At 39.5% G+C, this 15,726-nt stretch overlaps 2 protein-coding genes across 2 annotated transcripts; both read right to left on the bottom strand.

Annotated features, from left to right (window-relative positions):
• Window positions 1-803: 803 nt before the first annotated feature.
• On the bottom strand, window positions 804-3,335 carry LOC114565244 (uncharacterized). Its single transcript, XM_028593166.1, has 4 exons — window positions 3,287-3,335; window positions 1,411-1,713; window positions 1,047-1,331; window positions 804-826 (listed from the first exon to the last, which is right to left on the bottom strand). Exons 1-4 carry the CDS (start codon window positions 3,333-3,335, stop codon window positions 804-806), a joined length of 660 nt encoding a protein of 219 aa, XP_028448967.1.
• A 9,196-nt stretch (window positions 3,336-12,531) lies between these two features.
• Window positions 12,532-15,427, bottom strand: LOC114565782 (uncharacterized). Its single transcript, XM_028594030.1, has 5 exons — window positions 15,343-15,427; window positions 14,423-14,537; window positions 13,580-13,882; window positions 13,215-13,499; window positions 12,532-12,671 (listed from the first exon to the last, which is right to left on the bottom strand). Exons 2-5 carry the CDS (start codon window positions 14,469-14,471, stop codon window positions 12,547-12,549), a joined length of 762 nt encoding a protein of 253 aa, XP_028449831.1. The 5' UTR covers window positions 14,472-14,537; window positions 15,343-15,427; the 3' UTR covers window positions 12,532-12,546.
• Window positions 15,428-15,726: the final 299 nt, after the last annotated feature.

Genomic DNA, 15,726 nt, shown 5'->3' with positions numbered 1-15,726 from the left:
CGTTCTTCAGATCTTTAAAATCCCGGAGCTCACGCCACCTCTGAAAAGCCACTTCACCACCGGAGTTTTGGGAAACCTTTCTGCAGCTCGTGCGCGGGGGAAGGGGGAGGGGAGAACGCTATATATGCGTGTGCGTGTCTAAGCAGTGATTGACAGGCAGACAGACACCCCCTGTGGCCCTGATTGGAGAAAATCAACCGGGAGCGATGGAATTTTGCCAATCGCACTACAGGCTGTAGGTGGTGGCAGAGGAGCTGGATTTTTTTTATATTACATAATTAATGTAGTACTACTAGATCATAGGGTCAGTTTCAGCAAATATGACAGAAAGTTACTTTTATAAGACTTACCTACTGCATCTTTAAGACATCTTTTGTGTACTTTGTAGTTTAATTCCTACAATTCAAAATACATGCACAGTAAAGTGCAGTTGAGTTCTACAGACTGTTAAACAGCATGATGTTGTTGCATTGTTTATTTGTTCTTCAGTGTAACAGGTATATAGTTGTGCTAATTCAAACAGTTATATGTTCTGTGCTTAATAATACACTTATAGAGGCAGATGGCCCATTCTATGTCAAACACAGTAACACATTTGAATTATTTTTTTTATATTATCATCATTTAATGTTCCTTCAACCCTTGTGTTGTCTTCCCGTCGACCATGAACCCAATGTTGCTCCGGGTCAAATTGAAAATGAACTTTTTTTATCGCTTTTTCCTTTTTTCTATGCTTTTGTCTCTTTTTTCATGTTTTTGTCACTTTTTTTCATTAAAAAATTAGAAATTATGAATTATTTTCACTAGTAGTTGAGATCAGAGGATGCTAAGTGGATCACAGTCTGGTTTATGTCAACAACAAAAAATGAAATGCTATAGGACAACACAAGGGTTACATAACATTTCTGTACATTAATTGTTTGTATTTCACCCTGCAAGGTGGTTTAGTCATGTTCAGAACTTATAGTTTTTGTTGAAAAAATGTGTTTGTGTGTTTTTATGCTCTAAGTCTAAATTTCAAACTGTTCATTAGGCTATTGTCTTACCAGTATGTTGGGAGCAGACATATTGAATTGTTTTCATGTCTTTGGTCCAGCTGACCTGGTTGCTATGGTTACAGATGATGGAGCCATTGGACAGGTAGACATGGAGATCAGCAGCAGAGGGTGTGACCTGTGATCTCTCTCCTCCCTCCTGACTGCAGGTGTGGGGCTCACATCTAAAGGTGCTGTTAATGTGAGAGTCCTGTGCTCTGCAGCTCACTGTCAGGTTACACCAGTCTGAGCTGTTAGACACAGAGTCCACTGACAGTTTAACTGGAGACACTGGATCTGGGGGGGGAGAGGCAGGTGGAGAGGTTTTAGAAACAGCAGAAACTCTCCATCAGTGTCTGATTGTTAATAAACTCACCTTGGACTGTGATCTTGTATCCAGTTATTTGTTTTTCTTTATCCCTAGACACTACTGCAATATAAACTCCACTGTCTGCCTCTTGTAGATTCTTCAATTTCACAGAGTAGTTCTCAAGCAACTCAATCCTTCCAGAGTAATCGTCAAAGACTTTTGTTTCTGTACCAGCTAAAAATCTTACTAAATTAACTGTTTTATTGAATCTCCAGAAAACAGCATCGTCTTTAGGATCATCAGCTAGTGTGACATTCAGAAGCACATCCTCTCCCTTCTTCACAAACACAGGAGTCACAGCACTGGGCTCTGTAAAACAGTAGACACACCACAATCAAAATACCACATATTATAAAGTCATTCAGTCAATACTGACTGTTACTCCATTTATGTTCTTCATGTATGACATACTGTATCGGATCATTAGCATTATCGTCAAAAATACATTTTGTGAACATATGTGTAATAAAACAAATGCTTCACCATCCTATTCCAAATTACTACAACTATGACCACTAATAATATTTATTTTAGACACAGCTGGCCCAGGATAGAGAGGAAACTAGGCCCAATCGCTAAGCTTTAAAGGTGCTCTAAGTGATGTGACGCGTTTTTTAGGCTACAACATTTTTCGTCACATAGAGCAAACATCTCCTCACTATCCACTAGCTGCCTGTCCCCTGAACACACTGTAAAAAAACGCCATCACTGCAGCAGCGTTAGCATGTAGGCTACTTCCACAATGCGTATTCATGACACAACCAACTCCTTCTTGTCGGTTTTTGGCTGGAACACTGTTTGTTATGGTTCGTGGGGCAGGTTGGCGCAGTTTGTTGCCGTTTGTGGAGCCCGAGCTATCTACAGAGACTGCGTTTTTTTACAGTGTGTTCAGGGGACAGGCAGCTAGCGGATAGTGAGGAGATGTTTCAGCCCGGTCCCATGGCAGTTCGTGTAAATGTGACGTTATTGTAATCTATTGATACATGTTCACGGAGACGTTTTTGTAGGTTTTTACTTGGCGGACAACACGAAAATGTGAAGTAATGTATTTCAATGGGAAGCATATTTTGTGGCCACAGCACGAAAATGGTATGGAGTAATATAAAAAGCCGAAAATCCGCGTAGGGAGGCTGGTCGGGGTGGTGGATTGGTCAAACAACACAGGACTTTCACCCGGGCGAGCGGGGATCGCGTCCCGCGTGTGTTGCTTTGTTTGGCGTTTTGTCCCGCGTGTTACTTACTTACTACCCAACCTCCGCCATCCCGGCATTTAAGGCGCCCTTTCCCCGTAAGGTTTTTCCTAAACCCAACCTCCACCATCCCGTTTTTGTGGCGCGTCCCCAGCGGGCCGCCTTGCGGGCGCCTCCCGGCTTATGGAGTGTCCTTTTCGGCCGCCTCTCGGCGTCCTTTCCCCGTGAAAATAACGTGACATTTACACGTAAAAAACGATCAATAGATTAACAATAACATTGACATTTACACGAACTGCCGTGAGACCGGGTTGGATGTTTGCTGTATGTGACAAAAAATGTTGTAGCCTAAAAAACGCGCCACATCACTTAGAGCACCTTTAAATGTTTTAAGTCTTAAACTGGTAACAGATTTTTTACACAAAGATTTAGGAAATATTTATTGGAATGAAATCACTTTACTCACTTTACATACATTCTTAGAAATCAGTCCCTCTACTTAGATATGTGACCATTTAGTTCATTTATTTGCATGGTTATGCAAACAAAGGAAATCTAATTACTCCTGACGTGTATCAGTAATCATAAAATGAAATCTGAAGCAACCTTGTGGTGCTCAGTTCATAAAGAAGCCTGCTGTATCATTGCTGTATCTGTTAATCAGATGTTATTAGACAGTGTTCTGATCCTACCTTGTGCCTCTATGCAGACCAGCAGTCCCAGTATCACAAAGAGAGACATGACAGAGTCTCTGTCCAGTTATCCTGCCTGACTGCACAACGCTACGGTGTGGGGGTTGTGTTTGCTCTAACAGACACACCCCAAGGTTAAACCTTTGTCACAGTTTTCCTGTCAAAACCACAAACAATTTCAGAATGTTACCATGTTCATGAACTTCTCTATTGGACGTTCCTTTCTAAGCTCTGATATAAGGCTCATGATCTGTTGAGAAAGACTGAAGGTATTAAATTCAATCCATCATCCAGGAAGCAGAATTGAACATTGAAGTCAATGAAAATATGCTAAACAAGAGTTATGCACTCTCCTTTGGGTAATTTAAATAAATAGTAGCACTATATTCATGTCTTTTTAATTAACTTAGGAGGAAATATTTTTACAAGTTTCCCCCGAGAGTAAGCGCCAGGATAATTTTCTCCATGTCATTTGAAAGGACAAAAAGATGAGGAACAAAAGAAGTAAAAAACATCAAAATTGAGTTCACTGTGTAAAAACTACAAAATACTGTAGTTTATACTGTGTGTCTTGTCTTCTAGGTGGCTCACTGCACTACAACAATAAACACTTCCTTTCTCATAGCTCTATGATTAACACCTCTCTCGCTCTCTCTCGCATTCTCAGATGACTCAGTGTGAAAAACTAAACAGACCTCTGGTAAACTACTTGAATGTTCCCTCTGAATACAGACATTGTTTGTTTGCTGAAGACAGGGGAACCTGCACAGGCCTCTTTACAAAATAACCACTCTGCACTAGGAAACTGTAACACAATTTTCAGAAAACCAACCAAAAGTAACACAGGTAGCCTTTAAAGCTTCTTAATGCTCAAAAGATGGATTTTCAGTGAAGTATTCCTTCAAGTTCAGTTCATAAATATTTTTTATTGTGTCATTAAATATTCATATTTTGTTTTACAATCAGCGTGTTTCCTATAACAATACTGTAGCACTGATGAATTCCTTGGTGAAAAACTCACAATATACCGGGGGGGCAGGGATCTTTCCATGAATTAACAAAATCTCCACAAAGTATAAGATGAGTATAGTTTTAATGAATCTCGGATACTGCATTCACCCAAAGATGAACAAATATAATAACATCCTGCACATGTAAACATACACACATATATGGTTAGAACATTGTTTATAACATTCAGGGTTACATCAAGGCTATTTCTTGTATCTTTGGTCTTGATCATATTCAATTCAATTCAATTTTATTTATAGTATCAAATCATAACACGAGTTATCTCGAGACACTTTACAGATAGAGTAGGTCTAGACCACACTCTATAATTTACAAAGCCCCAACAATTACAACAATTACAGTAATTCCCTCAAGAGCAAGCAGTGCAACAGTGGCGAGGAAAAACTCCCTCTTTGGAAGAAACCTCGGACAGACCCAGGCTCTTGGTAGGCGGTGTCTGACGGTGCCGGTTGGGGATGCGATGAACAGTGGCAGTAATAGTCACATTAATAATGGAACAGTGACTTCAAATGGTAGTCGTAGTAGTTCATGTCATATCAGTGTGCTGCAAGGCGTTACAGGATGTAGCGTGGCCCAGCAGAGCATGGATGGACGTAGCAGGAAGCAGCAGGGTTCAGCAGGAAGCAGCATGACATTGCAGGGCACCGCTGAGCTCAGCAGGGAGTGCAGTAGGAGCACGGCGACAGCTGCAACTAGGATCTTGGTGCCAACGTTCTCCAAGGAAATACGCTGGGGGAAAAAACATAAGGACTCCGGGGAGTAAACTCCCCAGAAACTAGGATTAATAACAAGCATTTATGGGACGGGATGCACACAAATGGTAATAGAAAGGGAGAGGAGAGAGCAGCTCAGTGTGTCAAAGGAAGGAAGGAAGTCCCTCGGCAGTCTAGAACTATAACAGCGTAACTAAGAGAGACAGGTCATAAGGAGAGGTAGCCTGTTCGGGCTTGAAACTCTCCCCTGCCGGATCGGGCTGTGCTGGCCTGCCTCCCTCTACTTTTGTTATATTATTAATCTAACGACTATGAAGAGAAGCATGTGGGCCTGGTTAGGCGGACGCTGCAACTACTCACTCCCTAACTATGAGCTTTATCAAATAGAAGAGTTTTAAGTTCTTTCTTGAATGCGATTACAGTTTCTGCCCTCCGAACCCAGATTGGGAGCTGGTTCCATAGGAGAGGAGCCTGGTAACTGAAGGCTACTTTTAGAGACTCTAGGTACCACCAGTAACTCTGCATTCTGGTAGCGCAGTGCTCTAGTGGGACAATAAGGTATTAGGAGCTCTTCTAAATATGATGGTGCTTGCTTGACCATTTAGAGCTTTGTAGGTCAGGAGAAGGATTTTTAATTCAATCCTGGATTTTACAGGAAGCCAATTCAGAGAAGCTAATACAGGAGAAATATGATCTCTTTTCTTAGTTCTTGTGAGAACATGCGCTGCAGCATTCTGGATCAGCTGGAGAGTCTTAACTGACTTATTTGAGCAACCTGACAGTAGGGAATTACAATAGTCCAGCCTGGAAGTAACAAATGCATGGACTAGTTTTTCAGCATCGTTTTGAGACAGATATTCCTAATTTTGGCAATGTTACGAAGATGAAAAAAGGCTGTTCTTGAGGTTTGTTTTAGATGGGCGTTAAAGGATATATCCTGATCAAAAAAATAATATATATATACATATATACATATAAATGTTTTTGTTGAGATAACATGCTCTTAAAGTATTTTGGAACATCTCTGTCTTCTTTTTTACAAAAGGGATCATAGTGATTATTGGGTATCCATCCATCCATCCATCTTCGTCCGCTTATCCGGTGTCGGGTCGCGGGGGGAGCAGCTCCAGCAGGGGACCCCAAACTTCCCTTTCCCGAGCAACATTAACCAGCTCCGACTGGGGATCGGCGTTCCCAGGCCAGGTTGGAGATATAATCCCTCCACCTAGTCCTGGGTCTTCCCCGAGGCCTCCTCCCAGCTGGACGTGCCTGGAACACCTTCCTAGGGAGGCGCCCAGGGGGCATCCTTACCAGATGCCCGAACTCCTTTCGACGCGAAGGAGCAGCGGCTCTACTCCGAGCTCCTCACAGATGACTGAGCTTCTCACCCTATCTCTAAGGGAGACGCCAGCCACCCTCCTGAGGAAACCCATTTCGCCGCTTGTACCCTGGATCTCGTTCTTTCGGTCATGACCCAGCCTTCATGACCATAGGTGAGGGTAGGAACGAAAACTGACCGGTAGATCGAGAGCTTTGCCTTCTGGCTCAGCTCTCTTTTCGTCACAACGGTGCGATAGATTGAATGCAATACCGCACCCGCTGCGCCGATTCTCCGACCAATCTCCCGCTCCATTGTCCCCTCACTCGCGAACAAAACCCCAAGGTACTTGAACTCCTTCACTTGGGGTAAGGACTCATTCCCTACCTGGAGAAGGCATTCCATCGGTTTCCTGCTGAGAACCATGGCCTCAGATTTAGAGGTGCTGATCCTCATCCCAACCGCTTCACACTCGGTTGCGAACCGATCCAGTGAGTGCTGAAGGTCGCAGGCCGATGATGCCATCAGGACCACATTGGGTATAATCAATGGATAATTTAGAATTATAAGCATTTGCGTAAAAGGCGACCTGTGGCGTTTTCTTGGAAAGAAACAATATACTCTCTTGCATTGGCAAATCATTATGACATTTGAGATTTCTACAGTGAAAAACAAAACTTGGGAGATATTGCTGGTACAACAACAATTTAATGTTATTTATTAACATAAATGTATGTATTTATTCAAACAAGTTGTGTTGACAGCTTTAGTCCACAAACTTTAGTTTTCCAGCCCAGTTTGTTATCTTTAAAAATGAGCCAGCTATTCGTGGACCAAAAATACATCATTTGGTCCCTTGACCAACAGTCATGCCATGTGTTTTGTTACTCACGTTATTGTTGACGTCAATGTCACTGACCTAAGGTAACGTTAGGGTTAGTAGCTGCAGACTCTTCATTAACGCTGGCTCTGGCACACACGTTGTTTAGTACCTTTCTGAAGCCAGGCTTATAATAACAACTTACAAACTCAACACACTTTGTTTTAGTTTCTAGGTTTTCAGCAGTGAAAACTCTGTTATGGTCAGGCTGCAGGCATCAGATAGCTTTTCCAAACTAGCATCCGTGGCTAAGCGAACTTCTGATAGGGTGGGCCGACTGCTTGCCTTTACGTGATTTGTCAAGATCTAAGCTAAATAACGTAGTGCCCTCTGGTTAGTGTAGTTTATGTAACGTTAGGGTCAATCTCTCTCACACTGACGCTTTCTCTGTCAGTGGTAGAGTACCGTTTTTTTAAACCGGAGCGTTCATAACTGTTGGAAATCTGAAAGTTTTAGCTCACGGGAATTTGTCTAAAATTCATTTGCCTCATTATTTGAAGTTTTGGCCACGTTTAACATGACAATCCAACATTATAATGTAGACAAGAAAGAAATACGGATAAGCATAATATGTCCAATTTAAACTGCATTGTGTTTCTTTATGCTGCGAACGTGTTTGCTTGTGTTTTAAAGAGTCCATATTATACTCTTTTTCAGCATCATATTTGTACTAGAATAGGTGCTTTGATGTTCAAAAAATTATATTTATATATATTTGTAATACTGCCCATTGCTGCAGCTCCTCTGCCTGAACCGGAAGTTACAGAAACCCTCACATCTTTTAAGGTCCGATTCCGATTTAATAAAATGTTATCAGACCTATATATCAGTTTGGACACAGTCTCCAGTTGTTTTTGTTAGGACAGAGTAGCATGCGATCTGTTGCTGATGTTGACAAACAACAGACGATCCATAGTCTTAACCAATTTAGTCTCTGACTTCTTAACATCACTATCAGCCACACAACACGTGTTCTGTGCAGAATTACCCTTTAAATCAGAAAAATAGCAATTAAAATCCCTCCAATTCAAAAACAATAAAAAAATGTATATAAAACATCATGTTGAGTAGATTCTGAACCAATCAGCTGTTAGATCAGCTGAGAGGCAGGCATTTCCCAGCATGCCATGGGTCCGCCTGTGTCTTGCAGTTTCTAAATACATGCTGTCTGTACTGTCAAAGTCATGTTGATGCTTTCTTTATGTGCAGTGCTTTGTCTTGTGATTTTTTCAACACAGTGAAACACCTTTCTCTGCTCTTGATTAAAAGAAAACAAAAAAAATTGTTTTATAGCAATTTAATGCATAATAAATAAATTGTAGTCCTAATGCTGTGAAAAACAGGCCTGTTAAGTTTGCAGTCAATGATACAGAGTTTTTGAAGGATGTATACTGTATGGGCGGCTGCTAATCAATAAATAATATGTATTAAAGGGTAACTACTGTTTTTTTCCACATGGAATTTCAAAGATTGTTAACACAAAAACATAAGAAAATACGTTCCAGGTTGAAAAAAAACGAAATTACCCTTTTAAGTAAAGTAAAAATGGCAAAGAAAACTTTGCTAAACGTTGTATGTGATTTATTTTCCAGGTTGGACCTAGAGTTTTAACTCAGAGTGAGAGTGAAGTTCTAGGTCTTTCTCCATCCTCCACCTACTGCTTGGTAGGGCCTCACACTGGATCTGTGGATTCCAGTACGACAAGAGGCATGACTCTGCCAGAGAGTCTTTATGCTCAGGTAAACCTGCCAGGTCCTTAAACAAGTAATCAGCATGGTGTTCTACATTCTACTACACCGGCATAAATTCACAGTTTTTATTTAAGTGTTTTTTACAATCACTTTGCTACTAATTTCAGAACCTTGACGTCATTTTTCAAAACTCTAGACACAAAACTCAAAACGGTCATCACTTGTAACACAGGCTGTCCAATGTTCAAAACATTGCATTGTGCATTCATATCTTTTGTTTAAATATTGCACTTGCATATATATATATATATATATATATATACTGTATTTACCCTTCATTTACAGAATCCAGGTAAGTTGATTGAGAACAAATACTGATTTGCAACGACGACCTGTCACATTCACACAGTTCCACATTCATACCTGGAAGCTGCCCAGTACAACCACAGTCTGATCTGCTGGCCACTGAGCAATATGCAGTATATATATATATATATATATATATATATATATATATATATATATACACACACACACACATATAGTACTTTATATATAAAGTAAATATCTCAATCATTAGTAACGAGTTGGCAGAATTGGACCAGCAATTCCAAGGGCCTGCTCCCATACAGTGCAGTACTGTCAATACAGTAAATAGTCTTAAAGGTGGTACATGGGAGCATAGAAACAGTGTCTGATAAACAGTAGTACATTACAGTAAAGAAGGATGATGAAATATTACATCCATAGATCATGTAGTCTAATTGCTAAATCCTCCACGCTAATTGGTGACAATGAATCTCGTTATCTTGAAACTTCCATGATCTAAACATGGAATATTGTTTGTCTGTTTCCATACAACTATGCATTAAGAGTAATGCAACAGTTACTTATAATTTTGAGTAGTTGTATCAATTGATAGTTAGATCATTGTAATGAAATGAATAAACAATCATCTGAAATGTAATGTTTGAAATAGTAGTACTTTGATGTTAAGTTGTGTCATATTGAACAGATAATCTTTGTTAAATGAACAAATGATCTTAGGTTTATGTGTATTGTATCCAAGCAAGTATCCAAGTGTTAGAGTTTTGAAAAATGTGCATTTTGATCATTGGTTGTGAGTTTTGTGTCTAGAGTTTTGAAAAATGACGTCAAAGTTCTGAAATTAGTGCCAAAGTGATTGTAAAAAACTGTAAGTTTATGTGACCTGCTCTGGTATGGAAAGATGGCTTATTGGAGTGTACCTTACTGTTAACACTTTACAATAAGGTACACAAAAATGTAGGTAGTTACTGAGGAATGAATGAGGAACGAATGGTTAGTTAATGTGTAGTTACTGATTGAGTGTTATGTTTGGTTAATATTCATGTGTGTGTGTGTGTGTGTGTGTGTGTGTATGCGTGTGCGTTCGTGCGATTGTTAGAAAATGTATATATTCTTGTGTGTCTCAATAAACCTTAAGAACATTGTGCCAGCTTCGGGTCACTTTGTTTTCCAAGCTCGTAACTGCTTTCAGAATCAACTCCCAGAGGTCATGCCAGTAAACAATAGGATACCAACCACAACTCTGCAAAGTCTGTATCTGTTCTGAACATATGGATCAACAGCAGTGTAGATTATGCTGGAACAAGCTTCAAACCTTTCAAGCTTCTTAAGCTCAAAAGATAGATTTTTTAAGTATTCCTTCAAGTTCAGTTTATGATTGTTTTTAGTTGAGCCATGTCAGGTCAAATTTTGTTTTACATTCAATATATAAAGTGTGTTTCCTATAACAATACAGAAAACTGATGGATTCCTTGTTGAAAAAAAAACTTGACTTTTCCTAATTTAATGGGGACAACTGGGTAAACATAAAATTAACATGATCATATATTTTCAATGTTTTGTATGCATTTTGTGCGCATTGGTGTTCCTTGGTGTTTTAGCTGTATAAAACAGAAAATATGACCATTTTACACAAATTTGCTGAGATTGTTTTGGCTGATATTGAGGTCACTTTCACGTCCAGGTTGTTGCAAGGAAAACAATCTTCAATTCCCATGGAAAATATTGTTCGGTGTTCTGTCGATTTATGCTAAATCGAGATGTGCTATATCTATGCACGACCCACAAGCATGGTCTGGCCCATAAATCTATGCAACCTTGCGGTCGGACATACGGCCGATACTGTGGTTAATAGAGTAATATCTAATAAATAATGTATTCATTGTACCTTTTGATAGGGTATATTTGTCTATCAGAATACGCTACCACTGAAATATTCAATAAATATAATTTAATAGAATATCAAAATATGCTCCTTATCTCCTGACAGTGCACATGGAGTGAGTAGTGGTGCAATTTATAATGATTCTGTTGGGGGAGCATTATTTGATAGGGTATATTTGTCTATCAGAATATGCTACCACTGAAATATTCAATAAAGATATAATGGAGTATCAAAATATTCTCAAATAAACATAAGATGTCAATACTGTTAGAGTTATACCTCTATGGGATTCAGCCTGCCTGCACATTTGGAAATATGCAGGCAAATATATCACATAAGGAAGCACATTTCGATAGGGCAGCGCGACTCGATAGACTCTACTATCGATTTACGCTACGGTAGCATTTTTCGACAAGGCAGCATAGATCGTCAGAACACCGGCACCGCAGCCTTCTAAACCATTTCTCTGGGTGCTCGATGTGCTTTCTCTGTACACTCACTTTCATTTGAAAATAGCTTTTCTGTTTTCTGTCAGTGAAGTTTTGTCACAGCTCTTTCACCGAAAGTGACATAGAGGAGAATGTGTCCAAGACTGAGGATAATGTTGAGGAGGACCCTGATTATGAGGCATCCTCCTCTGAAGAAAATGAGACTCTTGGGGTTGACCCTTCTATTGTCTATCAACCACCACCAGACACGTTACCTTCCAAAAATGGAAAATTATTATGGTCCCTCTCCCCACTTGAATGACAGGGTAGACTTAGTGCTGCTAATGTGATAAAAATGATTCCAGGCCCCACCAGATATGCTGTCAGCCATGTCCAAGATATTTTCATGACACCATCAGTTGAAAAAGATATAGGCCTACTTGAGATGACAAATTTAGAGGGAAGTCGTGTGGATGTGACAGACCTCCATGCCTACATTGTGTTGCTCATTTTGGCAGGAGTATACAAGTCAAAAAGTGAAGCAACAGCAAGCCTTTGGAATGCGGACAATGGAATATTTACAAAGTAAGCAGAGTGATTATTGGGTATGAATAATTAAGAATAATCAGCATTTTTATTAAAGGTGAGAATTTTTATTATGATGTTATATTCTCCAAATTGCATTGTTAAAACCGTTGAAGCTTTACAAATGTGTTGGGATTTATATTTTCCCAGATTTTGTACACATTCAAAATCTATGTTTTCTGGCTTGCAGCCCTCTACCTCCTCTCCCTTGTTGGTTTATTTCCTGGTGTGTGACTGCCACCTACTGTCAATCACTGGAACAGCATGACATCAGTGGCAGGAATGTGTAGCAGGGCTAGCGCATGCACAATACAAAGAAAGCATTGACTCAAGCATAAAAACTGCTCGCTGGTGCTATTAGTGGTCCAAAAGCTGCACAGTAGACCTTTAAGTTTAAGTTTTTATTTGCGCTTCTTGAGCTTTTCCATGAGGTGAACAGTGATGACAGCAGCCACCATGATGATCAGACAGACGGACAACACGGCTGTCTTCAGCAGGCAGACAGAGAGACCAGCAGAGACACTCTCTGGAATCAGAAACAGGTTTATTGTCAAGTAAGTAACACTTACGGGGAATTTGCCTTGGTGGTTGGCGCATACATTCAACATATTGAACATTAATATGAAATAAACAATAAATAGAGAAAAAAGAAAAAAAGAGGCTGAATGGGTTGAATGCAGAATGTGCAAAATATATAGTATGTGCAATGGGCAGATGTATAGACCAGGATGAAGGTTAGAGCAAAGTATAGTGACTAGGGATGGCATGAGGCCATCCCCTCATATTATATAATATTATTATTATACATTAGTGTCCAGGGAGATAGGGATCGGCTACAATCCTTTCTGCCTTCCTCAGCGTGCTGGAGGTGTACAGATCCTGAAAAAACTAGTTTAGTTTGTATTTCACCCTTGCAGCCCGACAAGGTGGTTTGGTTGTGTTCCGAACTTATTAATTTTGACATATAAACGTTTTCTTTAAAAATAAATGTTTATATGCTCTAAGTCTTAAGCTAACTCCAAACTGTGCATTATTATCAGCTGTTTATAGTTTTGTCTTTCAGTCTTACCAGCATGTCGGGGGCAGAAATGTTTAATTATTTTCATGTCCTTGGTCCAGCTGACCTGGTTGCTATGGTTACAGATGATGGAGCCATTGGACAGGTAGACATGGAGATCAGCAGCAGAGGGTGGGACCTGTGGTCTCTCTCCTCCCTCCTGACTGCAGGTGTGGGGCTCACATCTAAAGGTGCTGTTAATGTGAGAGTCCTGTGCTCTGCAGCTCACTGTCAGGTTACACCAGTCTGAGCTGTTAGACACAGAGTCCACTGTCAGTTTAACTGGAGATGCTGGATCTTGGGGGAGACAGGTGGAGAGGTTTTAGAAACATGGCAGCAGAAACTCTCCATCAGTCTCTGATTGTTATTAAACTCACCTTGGACTGTGACCTTGTATCCAGTTATTGGTTTTTCTTTACCCCCAGACACTACTACAGTATAAACTCCACTGTCTGCCTCTTGTAGATTCTTCAATTTAACAGAGTAGTTCTCAAGCACCTCAATCCTTCCATAGTACTCATCAAAGACTTTTGTTTCTGTACCTGCTAAAAATCGTACTAAATTAACTTTTTTATTGAATCTCCAGAAAACAGCATCGTCTTTAGGATCATCAGCTAGTGTGACATTCAGAAGCACATCCTCTCCCTTCTTCACAAACACAGGAGTCACAGCACTGGGCTCTGTAAAACAGTAGACACACCATGATCAAAATACCACATATTATAAAGTCATTCAGTCAATACTGACTGTTACTCCATTTATGTACTTCATGTATGACATACTGTATCGGATCATCATTATATCAAAAATACATATTGTCAACATACGTGTAATAAAACAAATACTTCACCATTCTATTCCAAATGACTACAAATATGACCACTAATAATATTAACTTTTGACACAGCTGGCCCAGGATAGAGAGGAAACTAAACTCAATCCCTATCCTTTATATGTTTTAAGTCTTCAACTGGTAACTGATTTTTTTTTTTTTGTATCTACACACAGAATCAGGAAATATTTATTAAAATGAAATCACTTTACTCATTTTACAGAAATTCTTAGAAATCAGTCCCTCTACTTAGATATGTGACCATTTAGTTCATTTTTTTGGTTATACAAACAAAGGAAATCAAATTACTCTCCTGACGTGTGTATCGGTAATCATAAGATGTATTTATCTGTTAATCAGATGTTATTAGACAGTGTTCTGATCCTACCTTGTGCCTCTATGCAGACCAGCAGTCCCAGTATCACAAAGATAGACATGACAGAGTCCAGTCCAGTTATCCTGTCTGACTGCACGACGCAACGGTGTGGGGGTTGTGTTTTGTTCTAACAGACACACAACAGGGATAACATTTTGTCATGTTTTCCTGTCAAAACCACAAACAATTTCAGAATGTTACCATGTTCATGAACTTCTCTATTGGAAGTTCCTCTCTAAGCTCTGCTATAAGGCTCGAGATGTGTTGAGAAGTTTAGCAAGTTTCCCCCGAGAGTTAGCTTCAGGATAATGTTCTCCATGTCATTTGAAAGGACAAAAAGATGAGGAACAAAAGAAGTAAAAATCATCAAAATTGAGTCCACTGCATAAAAACTACAAAATACTGTAGTTTATACTGTGTGTCTTCTTGGTGGCTCACTGCACTGCAACAATAACCACTTCCTCTCTCATAGCTCTATTTTTAACTCTTGCATTCTCAGATGACTGAAAAACTAAAGAGACCTCTGGTAAACTAGTAAACTGGTAAACTACTTGTATGTTCCCTCTGAATACAGACATTGTTTGCTGAAGATAGGAGAACCTGCACAGGCCTCTTTACACAATAATCATTCTGCACTAGGAAACTGTAACCCAAAACCAACCAAAAATAACACAGGAAGCCTTTAAAGTTCCTTAATGATCAAAAGATGGATTTTCAGTGAAATATTCCTTCAAGTTCAGTTCATTAATATTTTTTATTGTGTCATTAAATATTAATATTTTGTTTTACATTCAGCGTGTTTCCTATAACAATACAATACAGCACTGACACACAACTTCTATTGCTGAAAAAGTGCTACAGTTAAAAAACAGACTTTAAAAACAGACAAAGTCAATCAACAACAGGGAATATGAATAAAACACATTTTTTACCTTGTGCTTCACATGAATGCAGCAGAGAAACTGCACAGAGAAGTATGACAAGCTCTATTTTGCTAAACGTACCATATGAGGAAGTGGTAATGTATATTCTCAGAAATGTTTCTGGGCAATCCACTGAGAAGAGTTTCAACTGGAATTGTTTCTACAAAAGAAATAGTCCCATTTCATCAATTTCAACTATTATTTGAGCAACACAAATAAAACCAGTATATAGAGAGCATGGTGTGTACTATACTGCAGGGTGTGACTTGTGTCATGGCTCCCATCAATCTAAGATACACCTACTCTACATCCTCTACTCTACTACCCGCCTGTACAAGATATAAAAACAATTATGGCATTTAATAACTCATAATCATCTTTATTAAACCAGAT

Source organism: Perca flavescens, chromosome 12 (genome assembly GCF_004354835.1).
Source record: "Perca flavescens isolate YP-PL-M2 chromosome 12, PFLA_1.0, whole genome shotgun sequence".
Taxonomy (NCBI): domain Eukaryota; kingdom Metazoa; phylum Chordata; class Actinopteri; order Perciformes; family Percidae; genus Perca; species Perca flavescens.
This window is presented reverse-complemented; position numbering and strand designations above follow the sequence as displayed.

Bases quoted from the DNA above. Each gene is read 5' to 3' on its own strand.
- LOC114565782 (XM_028594030.1), bottom strand. From the start codon at position 14,471: ATGTCTATCTTTGTGATACTGGGACTGCTGGTCTGCATAGAGGCACAA. The intron at 13,883-14,422 runs GTAGGATCAGAA...ACTGTTTTACAG, and splicing joins GGTCTGCATAGAGGCACAAG to AGCCCAGTGCTGTGACTCCT. The intron at 13,500-13,579 runs GTGAGTTTAATA...GTCTCCCCCAAG, and splicing joins ATACAAGGTCACAGTCCAAG to ATCCAGCATCTCCAGTTAAA.
- LOC114565244 (XM_028593166.1), bottom strand. From the start codon at position 3,335: ATGTCTCTCTTTGTGATACTGGGACTGCTGGTCTGCATAGAGGCACAA. The intron at 1,714-3,286 runs GTAGGATCAGAA...ACTGTTTTACAG, and splicing joins GGTCTGCATAGAGGCACAAG to AGCCCAGTGCTGTGACTCCT. The intron at 827-1,046 runs GTAAGACAATAG...TGATCCACTTAG, and splicing joins TGTCTGCTCCCAACATACTG to CATCCTCTGATCTCAACTAC.